Source organism: Oryctolagus cuniculus, chromosome 17, assembly GCF_964237555.1.
Source record: "Oryctolagus cuniculus chromosome 17, mOryCun1.1, whole genome shotgun sequence".
Classification (NCBI taxonomy): domain Eukaryota; kingdom Metazoa; phylum Chordata; class Mammalia; order Lagomorpha; family Leporidae; genus Oryctolagus; species Oryctolagus cuniculus.
Genome location: NC_091448.1, coordinates 36,576,884 through 36,599,490, shown reverse-complemented (window position 1 = coordinate 36,599,490; position 22,607 = coordinate 36,576,884). Strand labels below are relative to the sequence as shown.

At 40.0% G+C, this 22,607-nt stretch overlaps 1 protein-coding gene across 15 annotated transcripts in view; it reads left to right on the top strand.

Annotated features, from left to right (window-relative positions):
* The window catches only part of BCAS3 (BCAS3 microtubule associated cell migration factor), a 607,306-nt gene that overhangs the window by 67,520 nt on the left and 517,179 nt on the right, over positions 1–22,607 (top strand). For 14 of the 15 annotated variants that reach the window (XM_070061000.1, XM_070061002.1, XM_051824721.2 and 11 more), the window contains one exon: positions 2,653–2,734. In XM_070061000.1, the coding sequence (XP_069917101.1) occupies positions 2,653–2,734 (82 nt within the window). Of the gene's footprint in view, positions 1–2,652; positions 2,735–17,897; positions 17,956–22,607 lie in introns of those variants that run through there. The other variant, XM_051824732.2, reaches the window with a different exon arrangement.

The following is a 22,607-nucleotide window of genomic DNA, read 5'->3' as shown; positions in this document are numbered from 1 at the left end:
CAACGGCAAAAGGAAGACCTTTCTCTCTCTCTCTCTCTCTCACTATCCACTCTGCCTGTCAAAAAAAAAAAAAAAAAAAAAAAAAAAAAAAATTCAGCTTTGACACTCACATTTGAAAGCAAAATTACCTGAGCATACATCGTGTGAAATGATTAGAGGCAGTTCTACTTGGCATCTGAAACGCAGTCTGTGAGGATATGTCTACCGTCTGTGTGGCCCTTTAAAATATACATACATATCCTTTCTCTGTACACTTTGTTAGCACTAGGCCTCTTCTGAAATGGAATTCTAATTCAGAATTAGCATGTCCTCTTTGGACAGTTATCTCCTTTGCAAAGTCCGACATTTGTGACATACACAGGATAGATTAGAATTATGGTCCTTATTTTAATATTTTATACAGTTGTGATTTCAATATATTCACAATACCTATAAATTTGACAGTGTTGCTTCTTCTGTCTTCAAATGTGTTATAGGTAAACAAAGGTTCTAGCACCTTAATTTACATGTGATGAACCATAGCATGCATCTTAGAATCAGTCCTAATTGTTTTTCTTATTGACATGCATGTAAGAAAGGATTTAGAATAGAAGCATAGAATAGGGTATTTAGATTTGTTTTGAAAGCTTTTTTGCTGAAAAACCTAGTATGTTCAATTTTGAAATATTTCATAAAAGCTCTTTTGTGTTAAATACAGTGATAAACTTTTATCATCTTTTGGGTATGCCAAGATAGCTTTGTTAAATTCTTTATTGTTCAGTATGATTGAGTGCAGAAGCTCAGTTAAGTATTGTACTTTTTTTTTTTAACATTAAGCTTTTATTTGAAAGAACCAAATGCTAAATGGCATATGGAAGTAATAGCAGAGAGCAGTAGATTTTGTGTTAGGATACTGTAATTTGTTGTAGGTGTAAACTTTATAAGTGATAAATGTTTTTCATTACTCTGAATTATAATTTCAATGTAGTTATACTGTATTATTTCATAAATCATTTTTCATTTTATACTAGTAGAAATGTACTTTGTATTATATAAGACCATTATTTACGTGTTGTCCAACAAATAATTAATTTTCAAGTAAATGACCTGGCATTAAATCTTTATATTTAAAGTGAAGTAGCTAGAAGTAGACAATGATGTATCTTGACATACTTAATTTACAGTAGGGTTATACCTTTTATCATATGTATGCTTAAGATGAAAGAGATTGTAGATTTTAGAAAATGCATGATTATTGCTCTGAGTGGGTAGTTGAATCTTCTAAAGCTCTTCTGAATTGTAAATTCTGTTCTTTAATAGTTAAAAGTGGACTTCTGTGCTGTGGTAGATTATGCCTCTGGCTTTCATTTTGAAAAGTAAAACTCCCAAAGGAATTTGTAGAGCTGCTGAGTTCCTGTAGTTTGCTTTACGGAGTTTATAGGGTTTGTGTGTCATCGGTGGTAGGTGGTGCTGTTGTTGCACGGTTAGTCCCAGCAGTGCTTACATCACGTGCATCTCAAGTGCTTCAAGAGAATGGGCTGCTACGGACAGTAACTTTGTTGCAGTTATAAGCGAAGTGAATATTCATAACAAACATTCTTAATTTAAAGTTTTAAAATCTAGGTAAATCAGCTGGAAATCTAAAAAAAAAAAGTTTCCCCAGAAGGCAGTTCTAAGGATGTATGGCTTTATATTGGAACATTTATAAGCCTTTTATTTCATAATGTGTCTATTTTTGATATTTTAAACTGTCAGATCTAATAAGAAAATAACCATCACAAAGTTTCCTTTTGAATTTTTGTGTTGACTGCATTTGTCTGTTTTAAGTTCTTGGTTATTTAGAACTGGTTTTATAATGCTACCTAATTTCTCTGTTACATATCATCAAACGCTTGACAATTATGAAAGTGTACTCAGAAATGTCCGACCACTTGGAGTAAGCCTAGAAGCCATTCATGTCTAATTCTAATTTAATTTGCTTAGTACTTCAAGCAGCAGTTGCAAAGTAGTTTTCACACTTCCATGTATTAGCATACCCTTTGCATTAATGGAAAACCCACTAAAGTGGATGGGCAATTTATATTTATATATATATATTTATATTTATAGTGATGATTTCTCTAATAATCACATTTAAAGATGCTAACATATAACTGTTTTGTTCCAAGAATACTGAAATTATAAAAGTGTACTACGGTTCTTTCTAGCAGTTTTGTCTTCTCATTTTATAATTGCAAAAGAATGTAGGTTTATAGAAGTTAAATGATTTATTCAAGGTTAATCGATAGTTGCAGAACCATAACTGCCATGGGTAACAGGACAAAGTTGCTACAGTATTTAAGTTCTGCTCTTTGGAATAATTGCTTTACTCTTAAATACAAGGCAGTCTTTTAAGAACTGTGCAAATTTCTAGCAGTTGAAGAATAATGATAGACTTCCAGAGCAGACATCTCTGTTCATATCAAGTAGGTATTCTCATAACTTTCTGAGAGTACATGTGATAATGTAAGATATAAATGTACTTTACATGAATGACTAGCCATAAATGAGTGTATGTATGTTATGTATGTATATTTGAAAAATTATGATATAATCTAGAAGGTCTTCTTTCATATTTCTTTGTTTTGACCTACATTTTCATTTGCTGACTTTCTTCTGTCTTCTGTCACACAGATCAGTGGAGAAGCACAGGAGCTCTTCTCTGTCAGGCACGGCCCAGTTCGAGCAGCAAGAATTTTGCCTGCCCCACAGTGTGGTGAGTGTAGCCCTTAAGAAAAAACAAATCATTCAGAACGTTTCTCTTTTGTTGGTCTTGGACTACAGACAAGAAGAATGATAACTGAAGTCTGTTTTCCTCTAAGTGTCCATTCCCCTTCCTCCCCTCTCCCTACCAAGATAAACTCTTAGTTCTGTCAGTTGAGATGGAAATAGGTAATCTTAACCAATTCAATATGGCTATTCACTTTCTGCTGTGGTTTTGATTTATCTTCATCCCCTTTGATCTCAGTTTAGCCTCTGCTTTTGCTGTCTCTTTCTTGAAGCCCTCTTCTCTGGGTTTTCGTGGCATCATTCTTCCCAGATCCCTTCTTTGCTGACTGTGCTGCCTTTGTTAGGTTTCTGGCTTAGCTTTCTTCTGTGGGGATTCCTTAAGTCTCTCCTGTTCTCATGCCTTTGCCCTGCTTCTCAGTTGTACCTAGTGGCTCCCAGAGTTTAGCTTTCACTGTTATCTCTGCTGTCTGCATCCCGAGCTGTGTCACAGTGACATTTCAGACTTTTCCCCTTGCCATTCTGTTCTAATAGCAAATATCTTTTAATGTTAAATATATATTGTATGTTTAGTAAAATTCAAATATCTGTTTATATCTGCTATTTTGAAGGCTAAATAACACCTGGATCTTTAAGACTTGGAGCTTTCTTTCTTTCTTTCTTTTTTTTTTTTTTTTTTTTTTTAAGATTTATCTATTGATTTGAGAGTCAGAGTTACAGAGAGAGAGAGAGACAGAGAGGGAGGTCTTCCATCCATTGATTGACTTTCCAGATGGCCTCAATGGCTGGAGCTGGGCTGATCTGAAGCCAAGAGCCAGGAGTTTCCTCCAGGTCTCCCTCATGGGTGCAGGGGCCAAATGCTTGGGCCATCTTCCACTCCCTTCCTAGGCTGTTAGCAGGGAGCTGGCTTGGAAGTGAAGCAACTGGGACTCGAATTGGCGTCCATATAGGATGCTGGCACTGCAGATGGAGGCTTAACATACTACTCCACAGTGTTGACCCCAAGACTTGGAGCTTTCTAAAGGTTGAATGTTTTCGTTAACTTTCCTATATTCATCTGAATGTTTTTTGCATGTGCACTAAAAAAAAAATCATAATAATTTTGTTTTGATACTTTAAAAATCTTTTAAAAAAGGGGGTATTATCCTTAAGTGGAAAATCTTACTTATAAGACTTCTGACAGCAGTTAATTTTATATATTCTCTGAATTATTGAGAATGATGTTTACTAAAACGTAGAACCATTCTGTTCAGAGCAATTTTTGGGAGTTTGTGATTAAATTGGATCAAATTAAATGGCAGAGCAAAGGTAAGAAGGCAGCCATTAGGCGATCTTTCCTTGCACATGCAGATCTCAGCTCTGTAGCTAACTCTGTCCTGCCCACTCATCCTTCCATTTGGCCTTTATCACCACTTTTATTTATTGTGGTTCCTAGCCTTTACAATAAGGCAAGAGAAGTAAACAAAAGGTGTAAAGATTAGAAAGAAAGGTGTAAATTTTTGTTTTTTCTTTGATAGTCTATGCCTTTATAAAATGCAATGAAATTTGCAGGCTCCTTTTTTTTAAGATTTATTTATTTATATGAAAGGAAGAGTTACAGAGAGAGGTAGAGACAAAGGGAGAGGTCTTTCATCTGCTGGTTCACTCCCCAAAATGGCCAGAGCTGGGCCAATCTGAAGTCAGGAGCTAGGAGCTGGAGATGAATTGCAAGTGGAGTAACTGGGACTAGAACTGGGTCTAAATGGCATGCCAGCACTGCAGACAGCAGCTTAACCCACTACTTCACATTGGCAGCCCTGATTTGAAGACTCTTAAAATTAGTGAGGCCGGCGCCGTAGCTCAATAGTCTAATCCTCCACCTGCGGTGCCGGCACACTGGGTTCTAGTCCCGGTTGGGGTGCCGAATTCTGTCCCGGTTGCTCCTCTTCCAGGCCAGCTCTCTGCTGTGGCCTGGGAGTGCAGTGGAAGATGGCCCAAGTGCTTGGGCCCTGCACCCGCATGGGAGACCAGGAGAAGCACCTGGCTCCTGGCTTCGGATCAGCGTGGTGTGCCGGCTGCAGAGCACCAGCCGCAGCGGCCATTGGGGGGTGAACCAACGGAAAAGGAAGATCTTTCTCTCTCTCTCTCTCTCACTGTCCACTCTGCCTGTCAAAAAAAAGAAAATTAATAAGTGAATTTAGCGGCCGGCGCCGCGGCTCACTAGGCTAATCCTCCGCCTAGCGGCGCCGGCACACCGGGTTCTAGTCCCGGTCGGGGCGCCGGATTCTGTCCCGGTTGCCCCTCTTCCAGGCCAGCCCTCTGCTGTGGCCAGGGAGTGCAGTGGAGGATGGCCCAGGTGCTTGGGCCCTGCACCCCATGGGAGACCAGGAAAAGCACCTGGCTCCTGGCTCCTGCCATCGGATCAGCGCGGTGCGCCGGCCGCGGCGGCCATTGGAGGGTGAACCAACGGCAAAGGAAGACCTTTCTCTCTGTCTCTCTCTCTCACTGTCCACTCTGCCTGTCAAAAAAAAAAAAAAAAAAAAAAAAAAAAAAAAAAAAAAAAGTGAATTTAGCAGAGCTGTTGCATACAGGGCTAATCTGGTCTTTAGTAAGCTGATCCCTTCACTGTATTTTCCCAGCATCATCTTCTGCCTTTTTTTTTTTTTTGACAGGCAGAGTGGACAGTGAGAGAGAGGGACAGTGAGAGAGAGAGACAGAGAGGAAGGTCTTCCTTTGCCTTTGGTTCACTCTCCAATGGCCACCGCGGCCGGCGCGCTGCGCTGATCCGAAGGCAGGAGCCAGGTGTTTCTCCTGGTCTCCCATGGGGTGCAGGGCCCAAGCACTTGGGCCATCCTCCACTGCACTCCTGGGTCACAGCAGAGAGCTGGCCTGGAAGAGGGGCAACCGGGACAGAATCCGGTGCCCTGACCGGGGCTAGAACCTGGTGTGCTGGCGCCGCAGGTGGAGGATTAGCCTATTGAGCCGCGGCGCTGGCTGCTATTCTTTTCTTTTCTGCTCTACTGGTTGCCCCAACATCATTCCTTTGTTTTTAGACTGAATTTCTTCCATTTTCTCAAATGATCCGTGGTCTTCATTTCAGGCCTTTATATTTGTATGTGTGTATATATATATATATATATATATACATACATGTCTATCAGAAGAAACAGAGAGACATGTCCTTCTAACCCTTCCTGCTGTTTACCTACTATTGTCTTATGTGCTCCCATGAGACTTGACTCTTGCTTGTCAGATTAGTAGTGTTTTCATATCTTTAGTGCTTTACAGAGTGCTTATTACAAGCATTTAGTAAGAATTTGTTGAATGTTGCTTCATGGAAGAATCTATTGAAAGTTATGAATTGGAAGAAAAGTGAGCTTCCTTTATGAAATTTTTGCTGTGGAAAATTTATCCTTTAACCAAAAATGAAAACTAAGGACCATTTATTTATTTACTTATATATATTAAAATTATTTTATTTGAAAGGGAGAGAGAGAAGAAACCAAAAACAAAAGAAAGGAAAGGAATGGAAATAAAGTGTACCCATTTGCTGATTCATTCTCAAATGCCTACAAATGCCTACAACAGCTGGGTTTGGTCCAGTTCAAGCTGTGAGTTGGAACTCAGTCCAGGAGGACTCCCACAAGGGTGGCAGAGAACCAACTACTTGAGTCTTCAACTGCTGCTGGTATTGGGAGTTGGAGCTGAGTTTCTTTCTTTCTTTCTTTTTCTTTTTCTTTTTTTTTTGATAGGCAGAGTAGACAGTGAGAGAGACAGACAGAGAGAAAGGTCTTCCTTTTTCCGTTGGTTCACCCACAAAGGCTGTTGCGGCCGGCGCGCTGCGCTGATCCGTAGCCAGGAGCCAGGTACTTCCTCCTGGTCTCCCATGGGGTGCAGGGCCCAAGCACTTGGGCCATCCTCCACTGCACTCCCTGGCCACAGCAGAGAGCTGGCCTGGAAGAGGGGCAACCGGGACAGAATTCGGCGCCCCGACCGGGACTAGAACCCGGTGTGCCGGCGCCGCAAGGTGGAGGATTAGCCTAGTGAGCTGTGGTGCCAGCCGGAGCTGAGTTTCAGTCTGAGGCACTTCAGTATGGGAAGCCTGAGTGTTAACTGCTAGGCTGAAACTCTGCCTCTGATTATTTTCTTAATGAGTTTGGTTTTCTTTTTGAATATTTTCAATATGATGTCTGAGAAAAGTGTAGGACAATAGGAATTTCATTAGTCTTGTTCATGTGCTATTTTCTTACTGCTCATTGAGAAATAATTCTTTTGGATTGCTTTCTTAGAACTGCAGATTTAATATTGTGTTTATCATTTGGTATTTTGTGTCCTGAGCATCTGATTTATTTTTACCTAAGAACGTTTTAGAACAAATTCCTTTTTTTGTTGTTGTTTTAAGATATACTTATTTATTTGAAAGTCACAGTTACAGAGGGAGAGGGAGAAACAGAGAGAGAGAGAGGGGAGAGAGAGAGAGAGCTCTTCCACCTACTGGTTCATTCCCTAGGTGGCTGCAACAGCTAGGGCTGACCCAGGCTGAAGCCTGGAGTTAGGAGCTTCATATAGGTCTCCCAGATAAGTGGCAGGGGCCCAAACACTTGAGCCATCCTACGCTGCTTTCCCAGGCCATTTGCAGGAAGCTAGATCAGAAGTGGAGCAGCCAGTATACAAACTGGAGCCCATATGGGATTCTGGCATCGCAGGTGGTGGCTTTACCCACTACGCCACTAGAAAAAAGTCTTATAAATAAATGTTATTTTCATGACAGAAGGGCTTACTGGAGATACACTTTCCTGAAGCATCTAGGGTCACATTTCTGGCTGTCATTCTCAAAACACTGGACAGCAACTAGTTTTTTTTTTTTTTTTTTTTTTCAGATTATTTCAGTATTATTGCTTGAAAGGTCATATTTTTAGTTCTATGTAAGTTTCATATCACAGTTTCATATCTCAGAATATTAAAATCTTTTATAAGATCTAAGCATTCTGAATTTGAAGTATCAATGGCAAGTCTTCCGATGCTTGTAATTTTGTAAACAGCCATTCATGCCAACAAAAACTAATTATTGCTGGTTTTTAATCGATATAATAGTTAAAGTTATTTCTCGTGAGACAAGCATGAGCAGAGCAAGTTGAGAATGTTTTGTGATTTGAACTTTCTTGTTTGCTTATTATTCAAAGTTCCCTTTTTAGTGTTAAATTTTAGTATTTTCCATAAGCTTCATCCATTTATTTTATCCTCCTAAGAAACCTAAGTGTGGTATATTTCATATTAAAAAACTATTTGATTTCTTATGCTATATAAAGTCAGAATTTATGATGACCTTCTCCAGAAACATTTGCTGTAATTTATTTTGATGTAAAATTTTAATGACTATGGTTAAACTAGTAAATCCTATAAAACACACACACACACACATGTGCACACACATGTATCCAGTCTATTCACCCGAAACACTAGCAAACCCGAAAAGTAGGCCAACTGACATTTGCTAACGCTCATCACCAGTATATTGCAAAGAAGAGGAAACAGGCTTATTGACATTTTAAATGGCTAAACTATGAGATTTAGGGCTTCCCTAATGTTTTCTGCTCTAATTACTTCTCAGTTTGCTTGTGTATCTCTTTCATAACACCTCATCTTTATCATCAAAGGCTAACTGCTTCTGATATTTTAGGTTTTTACAGAATTTTACTGAGCCTGTGATTTAGGTAAAATATAACATTGGAACATATTTTGTTCATCTTCGATTTCTTTAATGTTTTTGATCAGAGGACACTATAGGGGAGAATGTTGCCTTAGAGGTGCTCGTTTTTAAAAATCCTAATTGTTTTAAAATGTTTATTTTTTCATTTGAGGGAGAGAGGGAGAGAGATTCCAATATCTGGCTTATTCCCCAGATGCCTCAAACAGCTAGGTTTGTGTCAGGTTGAAAGCAGAATCAGGAACTAAGTGTGGGTCTTCCATGTGTGTGGCATGGACCAAAGCACTTAATCTATTACCTGCTTCTTCCTACCGTCCACACTAGTGGAAAGCTGGACTAGAAATGGAGTATCCAGGACTCAAACCTGGTCCTCTGATATGAGAAGCCTATTTTTTACCCTGTTTTAAATTTCTGAATTACTTTGAGCAGGTGTTTGGCACACTGGCTTAGACGCCACCTGGGACATCCTCATCCCATATCAGAAAGTTTGGGTTCAGGTCTCAGCTGCAGTCTCCATTCCACCTTTGCCAATGTATGCACTGGGAGATAGCAGGCAATGACTTAAGTACTTGGATTCCACTTCTGGTGATTTTCCTGGTTCTTGGTTTCAGGCTAGGCCAGTTCCAGCTGTTGCTGATGGGAGATTTCTGTCTGCCTTCTTTAAAAATAATGAATAAATAAATAAATTCTTGCTGACATTTTAGAAACATAGTACTAATATTTTACTATCTCCATGGTTTTATCTTCTGTGGAATGTTACGTTACTGGACTCATACAGTCTTTCAGATCCACTATTTTCACTGAGTACTATGCATTTAACTTTCTTTTATGTCTTCTCATGGTTTGGTTGGTTGCTCATTTTTATTTTTTTGTGCTGAATAATACTTCATTTTTGAATGTACCACAGGTTGTTTATCCATTTTCCTGCAGAAGGTCAACGGGTTTGCATGCAAATTTTGGCAATTGCAGAAGAGGACCTAAGCCTTCCATTCATTTGAGTAAATACCAGGGATAGTGATTTTAGCATTGTAGGGTGAAAATACGTTTAATTTTATAAGCAGCTGCCAAACTCTTTTGTGGTGGCTTTGCCATTTTTGCATTTCCACTACCAATGAAGGAGAATTCTGTCGTTCCACATTCTTGTCAGTTTATGTTTTCAGTTTTCTAGAATTTGGCTGTTCTAATAGCTGTTCAATGATATCTTGTTTTTAATTTGAGATTTCATAATGACATAAGTCTTGGAACATCTTTTTATATGCTTATTAGCCCTATTTAAATCTTTCCATGTATGGATGACCATTTAGGTCTTTTGTCTGTCTTCTTCTCGGGTTGTTTTCCTTTAAGTAACTAATAAATTTGAAAAGGAAGGAGATAGGAAGAGAGAGAGGGAGAGAGAAATCTTCATCTGGTGGTTCACTCCTCAAAAGCCCTCAACAACCAGTGTTGGGCTTGGCCTAAGCCAGGAATTAGGAACTCCATCTAGTTCTTTCATGTGGTTGGCAGGGGCCTTATCATTTGGACCTTCATTTGCTGCCTACTGGGTGCATTAGCAGGAAGCTGGCTTGGAAGTGGAGGCAGGACTCCATCCCAGGCCCTCCAAGTATTGACTCAGCCCTCTCTACCACAATGCCTACCCCTTGAGTTGTTTTCTTTTCTTTTTCTTTTTTTTTTTTTTTGACATATTTATTTATGTATTTGAAAGAATTACAGAGAAGGAGAGACACAGAGAGAGAATCTTCCATCCACTGTTTCACTCTGCAAATGGCTACAATAGCCAGGGCTAGGCCAGGCCCATTTCTGGAGACAGGAACCTTTTCCCAGTCTTCCATATGCGTGGCAGGTACCCAAGGTCTTCTGCTGCTTTTCCCAGGCCCACCAGCAGGGAGCTGGATCAGAAGTGGCGCATTTAAGACTTAAACCAGTGCCCATATGGGATGCTGGCATTACAGGCAGTGGCTTAGCCCACTGTGCCCCAGTGCAGGCCCTCAAGTTGTTTTCTTATTGCTCATTTTTTAGAGTTTTGTATCTGTTTTTGGATAATGTGAATTTTCCTTTATCAGATGTGACTTTTGCGTGTATTTAGTCCCAGTCTATGCCTTATCTTCCTTTTTTAAAATTTATTTTTAAAAAATTTTAGTTTTTAACAGATTCAATATGGCTTATAGATACTATTCTTTTTATAAAAAGATAAATTTATTTATTTGAAGACAGAGTTACAGAGAGAGAGGTCTTCCATTTGCTGGTGTGCTCCCCAAACAGGTCCATCAGCTGTGCAGGAGCCAGGAGCTTCAGCTGGGTTTCCCACATGGATGCAGGGGCCCAAGCACTTGGCCCATCTTCCACTGCTTTCCCAGGGTCATTAGCAGGAAGCTGGATTGGAAGTGGAGCAGCTAGGACTTGAACTGGCACCCATATGGGCTGCCTGCACCTCAGGGGATGGTTTTACTTGCTACCCCACAGCGCTGGCCCTAGGAGATTTCTTGATCCCTGCCTCCCTCCCTGCTTCCCTCCCTGCCTCCTTCCCTGCCTCCTTCCCTCCCTGCCTGCCTTCCTTCCTTTCTTCCTTCCTTCCTTCCAAGATTTTATTCATTTATTTGAGAGGCAGAGTTATAGACAGAGAGGAGAGATAGAGAAGTCTTCTATCCGCGGGTTCGCTCCTCAAATGACCGCAGTGGCTGGACCTGGGCTAGTCCAGAGTCAGTAACCAGGAGCTTCCTCTGGGTCTCCCATGTGGGTGCAGGGGCCCAACGACTTGGGCCATCCTCCACTTCTTTCTTGGGTCATCCTCCACTTCTTTCTTGGGCCTTAAGCAGAGAGCTGGATGAGAAGGGGCAGCTGGGACATGAACCAGCACCCATATGAGATGCTGGCGCTGCAGGTGGAGGCTTAGCCTACTACACCACAGAAGAGAAATCTCAGCTCCTGATAACTATCTTAATACGAGTACACCTCCCTTTACCTTGAATAAATGGAAAGTGTTTATCATAGAAATTTTAGTGATTTCATATAATCTTATCTCAATGATTGTTTTTTCTCTGTTGTGTACCTTGACATACTTTTTGTGTGCCAAACCTTGTGAATTTTATGTTGCTCAGTTCAGGGCTGATATTTTATATTCCTTTAAATATTTTTGGATTTTGTTAAATTACTTGGCAGTAATTTGATCTTTTTCCTGTCTTACTCTTTGTTAAGTGTGCTGATGGTAGCTCTTGGTCTCTAGCAGGGATCTTCATAAAGGACTGGATAGGAAGTATTGTTGGCTTTTGGGCCTTTTCATATCTGTGATGTATTTGAGTATTCCTCTGTGCTGTTGTTGGGTAAAAGCAGCATTCACTGTCCTTAAATGGAAGGACAGTAAGTTGGGGTATTCATGGGATTCATATCAGTTGTTTCCCTTAATTCAGTGATCAATGTCTAGAAGCTGCTTTTTCCCTCATTTTTACCTGTTTAGGTTTTCCTCAAAGGAGGTGAAATATGTTCCCTCTTACTCTATTATAGCTGGATGTCAAATATTGAGATTTTGTTATAATTTCATGTTTTGGATGATTTCCTTATGATTGCTTAGACTAGTACCTAGTGTACATAGGAAAAGTTCTGTATGAGTCTTTGTAAATAAAGAAGAGAAATCTCAGACCCTTTGAAAGATATAAGCCTTGGGGCTGGCACTGTGACACAGTGGGTTAATCACGATGCCTGAATCCCATATTAGCTGCAGTTCCAGTCCTGGCAGCTCAGCTTTGATCCAAGTCCATGCTAATATGCCTGGGAAAGCAGCAGAAGATGGCCAAGTTCCTGGGCCCCTGCCACCCTTGTTGGAGACCCAGATGGAGTTCCAGGCTTGTGACTTCAACCTGACCCAGCCCTTGCTTTTGTGGCCATTTGGGGAATAAACTAGCAGATAGAAGATTTCTCTCTCTTAATTCTGACTTTTAAAATAAATAAATCTTAAAAAAAAAAAAACAGGATGCAGGCATTCTAGAAAAAATTTTGGTGGTATAGAATAAAATGCATTTTCTCTGGTGTGCTAAATGTTGTAGCAAGAGAAGATGATGAAAACATTAACAGACTATTTACTTTTGTCCTTATGAATATGGAAAGGAATCTTAAACTTTCCCTTTACTTTTTTATAAATATTTATTTATTCATTTATTTATTATAGAAAAGTTTTTTTTTTTTTAAGATTTATTTATTTGAAAGGCAGAGTTAGAGGCAGAGACAGAGGCAGAGAGCGAGGTCTTCCATCCATTTGTTCACTCCCCAAATGGCTACAACTGCTGTAGCTGGGCTGATCTGAAGCCAGGATCCAGGAGCTTCTTCCTGGTCTCCCACATGGGTGCAGAGGCCCAAGAACTTGAGCCATCTTCCAGTGCTTTCTCAAGTGCATTATCAGGGAGCTGCATGGGAAATGAAGCAGCCAGAACTTGAACAGGTGCCCTTGCAGGAGCCTGGCATCACAGGTGGCAGCTTTACCCCATATGCCACAATGCTGGCCCCATGGCATTCATCTTTCAGATTGTATCTCAGTGTTAGTTTCTCCCATCCTCTCTGTTATTGACTTCTTAGACCTTGGAGATCACTGTCTGTCATTTGCAAAATTCCTTTCATACTTACCCTCTCTTAGAATATCATTTCTTTTTCATTATTGAAGTCTTTAGTAGTTATAGCCTTTCCATTTGTGAAGATTAGATTTTTTCCAGTAATATACATTTGAAATTCTTATATCTTCTTTGAAATGTTTAGTCATGACTCTTGTTAATGAGCATTGAGTTTCAAGATTTCCCCCAGCCTCGCATCTTTAGATGCAAATTATTTGTTAGATATAAAATTTCAAAATATTTCCTTTCTATCTCTAACTTACCCTTTTATCCTCTCAATTTTGTTGAAGTCCAGTGAATAAGTTTCTTCTTTTATCAGTTGTGTCTTTGGTGTCATATGTAAGAAGCTGGTAAGCCCATCGTTCTTTACCCCATTACATCTCCTCTATAGAGTTTGTCTTTTCTCCATTTCCTTTTCTCTTTCTCAAATTTATTTAATCTCTACAGAATACATTTCTGGTTAATTTGATGAGAGATGGTTAGAATGTATACTTCTTCATGGAATTCATTCATATAGTTGTTTCATGATTGGTAGCATGTTTAAATAAATTTTCTTACAAGTGAGTAATTCTCTATTTTCACATGTGAATAGGGCTAGGACTGTTTGCTCAGAAATAATCTGCCACAAAGGAATATAGAGTCACGTACACGATACTAACTTTGGTACTTTCTTTGTTCTTATTTCTCAGATAGTGTTGTGCTTTGGAAGTTGGTGTTTGCTCAGTAAGAATTTTTTGTTAGTAGAACTTATTTTTCTGCAGACTGTAAATCTTTAAAGGAACTGGACATATTTTCAAAATGTAATTGTGTATGTAGTTGATACCTGGGTGTTGTCAGTGGTGTTATATCTCTATGAGAGGATATAATGTCCTACCATGTAAAGGGACCAACCTTAGCATTTCATCAGGCAGTATCAGTATTTTGGCCTGTTGAGTGTTTTATGCCTGTACAATGGGTATTTGCTAAAAGTAGCATATAGTTGTATGGGACAGTGAAGCAATGGGTTATCTATATAGTAACAAGGCTATGTATAAACACGTTTTGTTGTAAAATTCCTTGTGCCTGATCTGAGTTTTTTCTAGGTAGATATTGAATAAACATTTAAGTGTTCTTTCCTGCAATACACTGGTCTGTTAATATGCTGTGGGTGTTTTTTATCTTAGTGAAGCCTCAATTTTTTTTTTTTTTTCATTTTTGACAGATAGAGTTAGACAGTGAGAGAGAAAGACAGAGAAAGGTCTTCCTTCCATTGGTTCACCCCCAAAATGGCCGCTGAGGCCAGAGCTATGCCGATTCGAAGCCAGGAGCCAGGTGCTTCTTCCTGGTCTCCCATGCGGGTACAGGCGCCCAAGCACTTGGGCCATCCTCCAGTGCACTCCCAGCAGAGAGCTGGACTGGAAGAGGAGCAACCGGGACTAGAACCCAGTGCCCATATGGGATGCTGGCACTGCAGGCAGAGGATTAACCAAGTGAGCCACAGCTCCAGCTTCTCAATTCTTTTCTTTTAATGAAATACTGAATTTGCTTAGAAGCATTCAGAAATCAATAATGTTTCCTAGTCATAAATCATTTAACAAAACAGTTTTTGTAATCTGTAGCAGAGACAACTGCAGATTAGAGTACTACCATCCACATAGATAACTGCTTTGTGCTTTCACCAAGAATCTGCATTAAATTTCTCTTCCTGTTTATATGCCCCATGCTGTACCAGGCAATGATAGTGCTTGTTGAAAATATTTAAGACAAGGCTTTCTAAATTCACATCAAGTTATTTGTTAACTATACAAATAACACTGTATAGTTTAAAAACAAATTTTACACAATCTTAAATTGAAATTGTTTTCCCACAAGAATGAATCAAGTGCGAGGTGGTTAAATGGACAAGACAAACTACACTAGAATTACTTTTTCATCACCAATTTCTTTTTAATCTTTATCTTCTTTATCTTCCCTGTCCTTCTCCTTTTCATCTTTGTCTTTGTTCTTTTTGCTTTGTTTTCTTCCCTAATGAATCCAGATGGCTGCAACATCTGGGACTGGGCCAGGCCAAACTGTTAGCCCGGAACTCCGTGTAGGTCTCCCATTTTGGTGGCAGGGGCCTAAACACTTGAGCCATCTTTTGCCGCTTTCCCAGGCACCTTAGCAGGAGCTGGATTGGAAGTGCAGCAGCCAGGCATTGAACCAGTGCTTGTATTCCTGGGATGCTGGTGTTGTAGACAGCAGCTTAATCCTCCCTTTCAAATAAATAAATAAATCAAAAAAGAAAAAAAGGTAATTTTGCCATTATGTTTCTGTTTCAATTCATGGCTCATTAGCTGTTTTTCAAATACTTTTCTTGCTTTGTTTGTTTTCTACACGTTGTCTGTCTTACACTGATTTGGATCATATTTCCTCTTATTCTCTCTCATTCTCACATTCTTCCCCTTTGTTCTTTAAAAATGTCTTAAATTTTCACGATAATAACATACATACACGCATTATATATGTATATTTCTCTACCCATTTGTTTCTTAATTCCATTCTGTTCTGCATCAGTTGATGTATTAAGAGTTGGTGTACATGATTCCAGACTTTTGTTTTTCCTTTTTGTTCTATTGGAGATTCATCTTTCTGTGTCACAAGGTTGTTGCCTTTTTATAATTTCGGAAAGTTTCTGCCATTTAATTCATTGATTATCATATTAAGTATTAATACAGAGTTGAGAAGTGAGAGAAACACATTTTATGACAAACTCCCAAAATGCTTTTAATGCTGGACAGGTGTAGTTTTGGCTTGGAGCCAGGAGCTAGGAACTTAATCTACATATCACATGGGCTGGCAGGGGCTCAGTCTCTTGGGCCATCACCTGCTGCCTCCCAGGCTCTACACTGGCAGGAAGTTGGAAGTAGAATCAGTAGCTAGAGTTGGGAGTTGAACCCAGGCCCTTCATGTGGGGGATGTGGGCATCTCAACCACTATATTTTCTGTGATGCCAAACACCTGCCCCCAGGTATTGCATTTTTAATTTCTTCTGTCCTCTTCTAGTCCTCACTGTCACCATGCTCCACATAAAACTTTCTGTTGAAAGTTCATCATCAATGAGTGAATAACCTTGTTAGAAAAAAGATTAAATAAAGACATCCGTAAGAACTATACAGACTCTCTGATGTGGGATGCAGGCATCCTAACTTTTTTTTTTTTTAACTTGACAAATAGAGTTAGACAGTGAGAGAGAGAGAGAGAGAGAGAGAGAGAGAGAGAGAAAGAAAGAAAGGTCTTCCTTTCCCATTGGTTCACTCCCCAAATGGCCACTGTAGCTAGCACGCTGCGCCAATCTGACCGATCCGAAGCCAGGAGCCAGGTGCTTCCTCTTGGTCTCCCATGAAGGTGCAGGGCCCAAGCACTTGGGCCATCCTCCACTGTCCTCCTGGGCCACAGCAGAGAGCTGGACTGGAAGAGGAGCAACCGGGACTAGAACCCAGTGCCCATATGGGATGCCGGTGCTGCAGGCAGAGGATTAATGAAGTGAGTCATGGCGTTGGCCCCAGGCATCCTAACTTCTAGGCCAAATAACCTGCCATTCCTTTCATCTACGTGAAAGGCAGAGAATAGAGAAGATCTTTCATCTGCTGGTTTATTCCCCAAATGCCTGCAACAGCTGAGACTAGACTGGGCTAAGGCTAGAGGTCAGGAATTCAGTCTTTTCTTTTTTTAAGATATATTTTACTTATTTGACAGGTGGAGTTACAGAGAGAGAGAGAGAGAGAGAGAGAGAGAGAGATCTTCCATCCACTGGTTCACTCCTCTCCTCAAATGGCCAAAATGGCTAATGTGGACCTGTTTGAAGCCAGAAGCCAGGAGCTTCTTCTGGGTTTCCCACGTAGGTGCAGGGGGCCCAACCACTTGAGCCATCAATCACTTACTCAGGATGCTGGATTGGAAGTAGAGGAGCCATGACTGGACTGGCACTCTTAACATGGCATGTGGGCATCTGAAACAGTGCCTATAGGGCTCTGCCACATGGCAACCCCATTACTGACTTTTTTTAAAAATGTGTTAATTTATTTGAAAGGCAGAGGTACACATAGAGAGAGGGAGAGACACACAGAGAGAGCTTTCATCTGCTGATTCACTCCCTAAATGGCTGCAATGGCTGTCTGGGCCAGTCCAAAGCCAGGGGCCAGGAGCTTCTTCCAGGTCTCCCACATGGGTGCAAGGATCCAAGCACTTGGGCCCTCTTCTGCTGCTTTCCCAGGCCACTAGCAAGGAGCTAGATCAGGTAGAGTAGCCCAGTCTTGAACTGGTACCCATAAGGGACGCTGGTGTCAATGGTGGAGGCTCAACCTGCTATGCCTATTATTTACTTTTTATTTTGTATGAATCAGTGTATCTTGCTTTTATATTTTTACATGAATATGCATTTTTTTTAAAAAAAGATTTGTTTATTTGAAAGGTAGAGTTACAGACACAGAGAAGTAGAGACAGAGAAAGGGCTTCTATTCACTTGTTCAGTCCTCGAATGGCCACAATGGCCAGAGCTGAGCCAATCTGAAGCCAGGAGCCAGGAACTTCTTCCATGTAGGTGCAGAAGCCCAAGTACTTGGGCCATCTTCTGCTTTCCTAGGCCATAGCAGACAGCTAGCTCACAAGAGGAGCAGCTGGGAGTTGAACTGGTGCTCACAGGTGGTGGCTTTACCTGCCAAGCCACAGTGCTGGCCCCCTTCCTTTTGTATTGGTGAGTACTTTCGTAGCAACACGGCTGATGGAATTCAGATTGACCTATTATGAGCATTCCTATCCAAGCTATTGCATCATGGAGTTCACATGACAGTGTGCTGTACAGATGTGTGAATCAGTAACAGGGTGCATACAGTATGAACTTCTGTAAGAAATAGATACAGGGAAGGAGACAGAGCGAAACAGGACATGGTCTCTGGAATGACATTTCTGGTAAGGAGATATTTTAGCAAAGTCCTGTATGCAAGTGAACTGTGCGCATCATTAGGAGACAAGTGGGTGTTTGGAAGCAGAGAGCAGAAAGTGCAGCACTAGTGAGGCAGGTGTGTGCTTGGCATGCTACAGTGTGAGTATAGAACCACAGGCAGAGGCGTCAGTCAGATATTGACATGGTAGTAAGAAGAGCCAGCAGGAGTCAGTGATAAAGAGTAAATATTTTTTAATCCAGAAGAATAGATGAATAGTTTCAGTGTATTAGAGTTGCCAGAAGCAATGGTAATTGCATGCAGTTTGAGTTCTTACCTGTTGTAGCACCATGCTTGATTCTTTGCATATATTATATTTTTTGGTACAGCAATCATATGTGGTGTGTTGGTACTTATCCTCCTTTTACAGATGGGAGGATTAAAGCACTGAGGGATGGAAGGTTTTTGATAATTTTGTTTATCACTTTAAGCACAGGAGTTGATGGTGCTTTATTTTAACACTAGCTTTGTCAGTGAGTAAGGTAACAGAGGAAAGAACCGAGGGCTGATTATCAAATTCAGATAGAGTGTTTAGAACCACAACAATTCAGAAATTTTTTTTTTAAATATCTCTATTAAAATCAGCTACTCTGTTAAATGAAGATTTGCATTTGGTACTTTTTCAGTTTAATGAGTCTACTCTGCTAAGGGTACATTAGCTTGATATCCAGGTGAAATGGAAGGTGCTATTAAAGGTCAAGGGACAGCTCACCTACCTAACATTCCAAAGAGTAACATCATTAATACATTTGGATACATTTTTGAGGTCATAGTGGAGGCTGAATATGACAACATATTTGGGATATTTGAGGGAAATGGCAAAAGACATCTTTCGTGATTATGTTTAGGTAAGAGTTCAAGGCAGTGAGGTTTGTGTCCTGTTTGTCTTTCTTGTGATCCATTAATGGTGCCTGCAGACTCTGTATCTGTTTTCTTGTTTTTCCTTCTTCATTTTATCTTCTGTATCGTCTTTCTTTGTCTCAAACAATTACACATTTCATTTTTATGATTTAGGAGAATCTAAGTAAAACAATGAAACAACTAAATTTTTTTAATGAGTATAATTGCAGTTAAATAAAAATGAAATGGAAGATTTGGAAATGGTTCAACTGATAAAGAGAACTTAGTTTAGTGAAATTATCATGGAGAGACCTTCTTAGTAAAATCTCAAGACATCATCCTTAACATCAAAAGAATCGAGTTGGAATATTCCATTATCACTTGGGTTTTTATTTATTTGTCTCTGGATCTGTTTTTGGATAGAGGCAAAAATCATTTCCATTTGATATGTTGAAATCTTTAAGGCTGATTTATGAGCTTAAACTCTTTGGTTTAAATGAGTTTACAATGGTGTGTGTGGTAGAGGATATTATTTAACATTTTCTGACAAGCAAAGTGTTTTGTATTTTATTGAGTGGTAGAGGAGTTGGTGACTTTGTGGGGAAGTCCATTTTCATTACTTTAATTGTGTGATTTATTAGGATTTTAAGCTTTTTGTAAATGTTTTAGTGTTATAGGACAGAATTAAAAGGATTTAGAATAAAAGGAGTTTAACAAAAGGACTTTGCAACAGGATTGCAATAGTTTTTATATTTGGGGGATTTAGCTAGCCGCTTTTCATTTCAATCATCGTGGTACATTCTGTTAAATGCTGTAGAACAGGTGTGTGTAACGTCATTCTCCCTATTGTGCATGCAAATAAACACACAATTTTCTATATAAAATGTTAATCTGCTGCAATTTGGAGGATTACATTGTGGGAGAGTGGTGACTCCATTAAGCATCCTGAAGAGTGCGTCCTGCTATTCATAATTCAAGAAAAAACAAGTTTGTAGTTACTATGTTCATGAAATTGTATGATTTTTATACTAACATCCTGTGAGTTGTATTTATTCACAATAAAATCATTTAAAGGAGAGTTAATATTTTGTTACATTATTCTCTAACTTTGAACAAAAGGGCATGCCTCCAGCAAGTTCGAAGTTGTTAATGTTTGTTTATTATAGACTCTGGTCTTTTCAACTTATATGGATTTTCTAGTAACTGCTTTTGGTTATGCTACTGTTAAGTTAGGGTTTTATTTTGTAGTTCAAAATTTTTGCTTTTCTGAATATCCATGAACAGTATAAATCTAGTGTCATGTGGTTGACCTACAAAAATGCGGTCTGAAGGACTGATACATCATGGTAATTTAGTGGAAACTAATATCTTCAATTCAGGTTTGTGTAAAGCAAAACAATCAAATAATTCTTGCCAGTTTATTTGTATTTTCAAAACTTGATGTTTCATTTTTCAAAGTATCAAATTGGTATGTATGACACAGGTGCAAGCCATAAGACCTTGTGAAGACCAGGAAGTAGAAGGAAAATTGGTATTGTTTAACATGAAGGTGAAATATGTAGCAGCAAAGGACTGGTCTTAAATAGATGAAGCTTAGTTACAATTAATCTGGAACATAAATATTGTGGCTTTTGGATTAGTTAATTTGTAACTTGTAGTTGGATGAAAATTCATTGTTAATTGTGAACTCTGATTGATTTGCTTAGCAGTGGTAACAGTTCACAAGCCATAGTAAATAATGTGTGAAGCAATGTATTCCTGATGCTTTCCCAAAATATTGGCATAGATTTCTTTTTTTTTTTTTTAATGATTTACTTATTTTTTTGAAAATCAGAGTTACAGAGAGAAGGAGAGTTAGAGACAGGTAGAGGTAGAGGTAGAGAGAGAAAGAAATCTTCTATCTGCTTGATTATTCTCCAAATGGTTGCACTGGCCTAGAGCCAGGAGCTTCTTCCAGGTCTCCCATGTGGGTGCAGGGGCCCAACCACTTGGGCTATTTTCTGCTACTTTCCCGAGGCCATTAGCAGGGAGCTAGATTGGAAGGGGAGCAGCCTGGATTGGAAGGGGAGCAGGCAGGACTAAAACCTGTGTCCATGTGGCTTGCTCACATTTCAGGTGATGGCTTTACCTGCTATGCCACAATGCTGGCCCTGGCAAAGATTTCATAGGGAGTGGTAATACAGGCTTTTTTTTTTTTTTTTAACATTTATTTTATTTATTTGAAAGACAGAGTTACAGAGATAGGTAGAGACAGAGAGAGAGGACTTCCACCTGCTGGTTCACTCCCCAGTTGGCCACAATGGCCGGAGCTGTGCCGATCTGAAGCCAGGAGCCAGGAGCTTCCTCCTGATCTCCCACCTGGCTGCACGGTCCCAAGGACCTGGGCAATCTTCTACTGCCTTCTCAAGCTGGATCAGAAGTGGAGCAGCTGGGACTAGAACCTGCGCCCATATGGGATGCTGATGCTTCAGGCCAGGGCTTTAACCCTCTGCGCCACAGAGCTGGCCCCAATAATGCAGTTTTAAAAAATTGAAATAATTATAGAGGATTTTGTTGTTGAATATTAACTGTGATTTTAGGTTTGGTTTCTGCCTGTTTCTTGTAGATAATACAGACTGGTTTTTCAGGGTAATGGAGTTTGTGTTACCTTGGTTTTCAAATGTCATTATGATCACAGAAAGTATTATTGTATCAAGTTACAATCTAAATATGCCACTGTTAACCTATCTTAATTTGGATAAACCTTGTTACTTTTGAATGATCTTCTAGTGAATTTATTGTTAACATTCCAAAATACTTTTTACCTTCCTGTGTAAGACACAAAAAGAGATCTGAAGTCACTTGGCCACACTTCCCAAATGTTACTTCCTTTTTGTACCCCTAACGGGTAAATTCCTATCCTGAAATTAGCATGGTTCTTATGCTTTTATTTAATTCAGCATTTTATGTATTTTAAATAGTCCTCTATCCATCTGTATACACACAACTTCTATTCCTTCAAGTTTTTATTGTGATAAAAATCATGTAAAATTTACCATCAGAATTATCTCCCAGGGGCCGGTGCCGCGGCTCAATAGGCTAATCCTCCGCCTAGCGGCGCCGGCACACCGGGTTCTAGTCCTGGTCGGGGCGCCGGATTCTGTCCCGGTTGCCCCTCTTCCAGGCCAGCTCTCTGCTGTGGCCAGGGAGTGCAGTGGAGGATGGCCCAGGTGCTTGGGCCCTGCACCCCATGGGAGACCAGGATAAGTACCTGGCCCCTGCCTTTGGATCAGTGCGGTGCGCTGGCCACGGCGGCCATTGGAGGGTGAACCGGCAGCAAAAGGAAGACCTTTCTCTCTGTCTCTCTCTCTCACTGTCCACTCTGCCTGTAAAAAAAAAAAAAAAGAATTATCTCCCAGGATACAGTTCAGTAGTGTTGTATATAGTCACAGTGTTTTATCCTTGATTTTGGGATTTTTTTTATCTTACGTAATTGTGACTCTGTACCCATTGCATAACTCCAGATCCATCCCTTCCTCCTGCCCCTTGCAGTCATTTTTCTTTGTGTCAGTGGGTTTGACAGCTTTATATACCTCATATATGTTGAATGGTACAGTGTTATTCTTTTTTTTTTTTTAAGATTTATTTATTTATTTGAAAGTCAGAGTTACACAGAGAGAGAAGGAGAGGCAGAGACAGAGAGAGAAGTCTTCTATCCACTGGTTCACTTCCTAATTGACTGCAATGGCCGGAGCTGTGCCGATCTGAAGCCAGGAGCCAGGAGCTTCTTCCGGGTCTCCC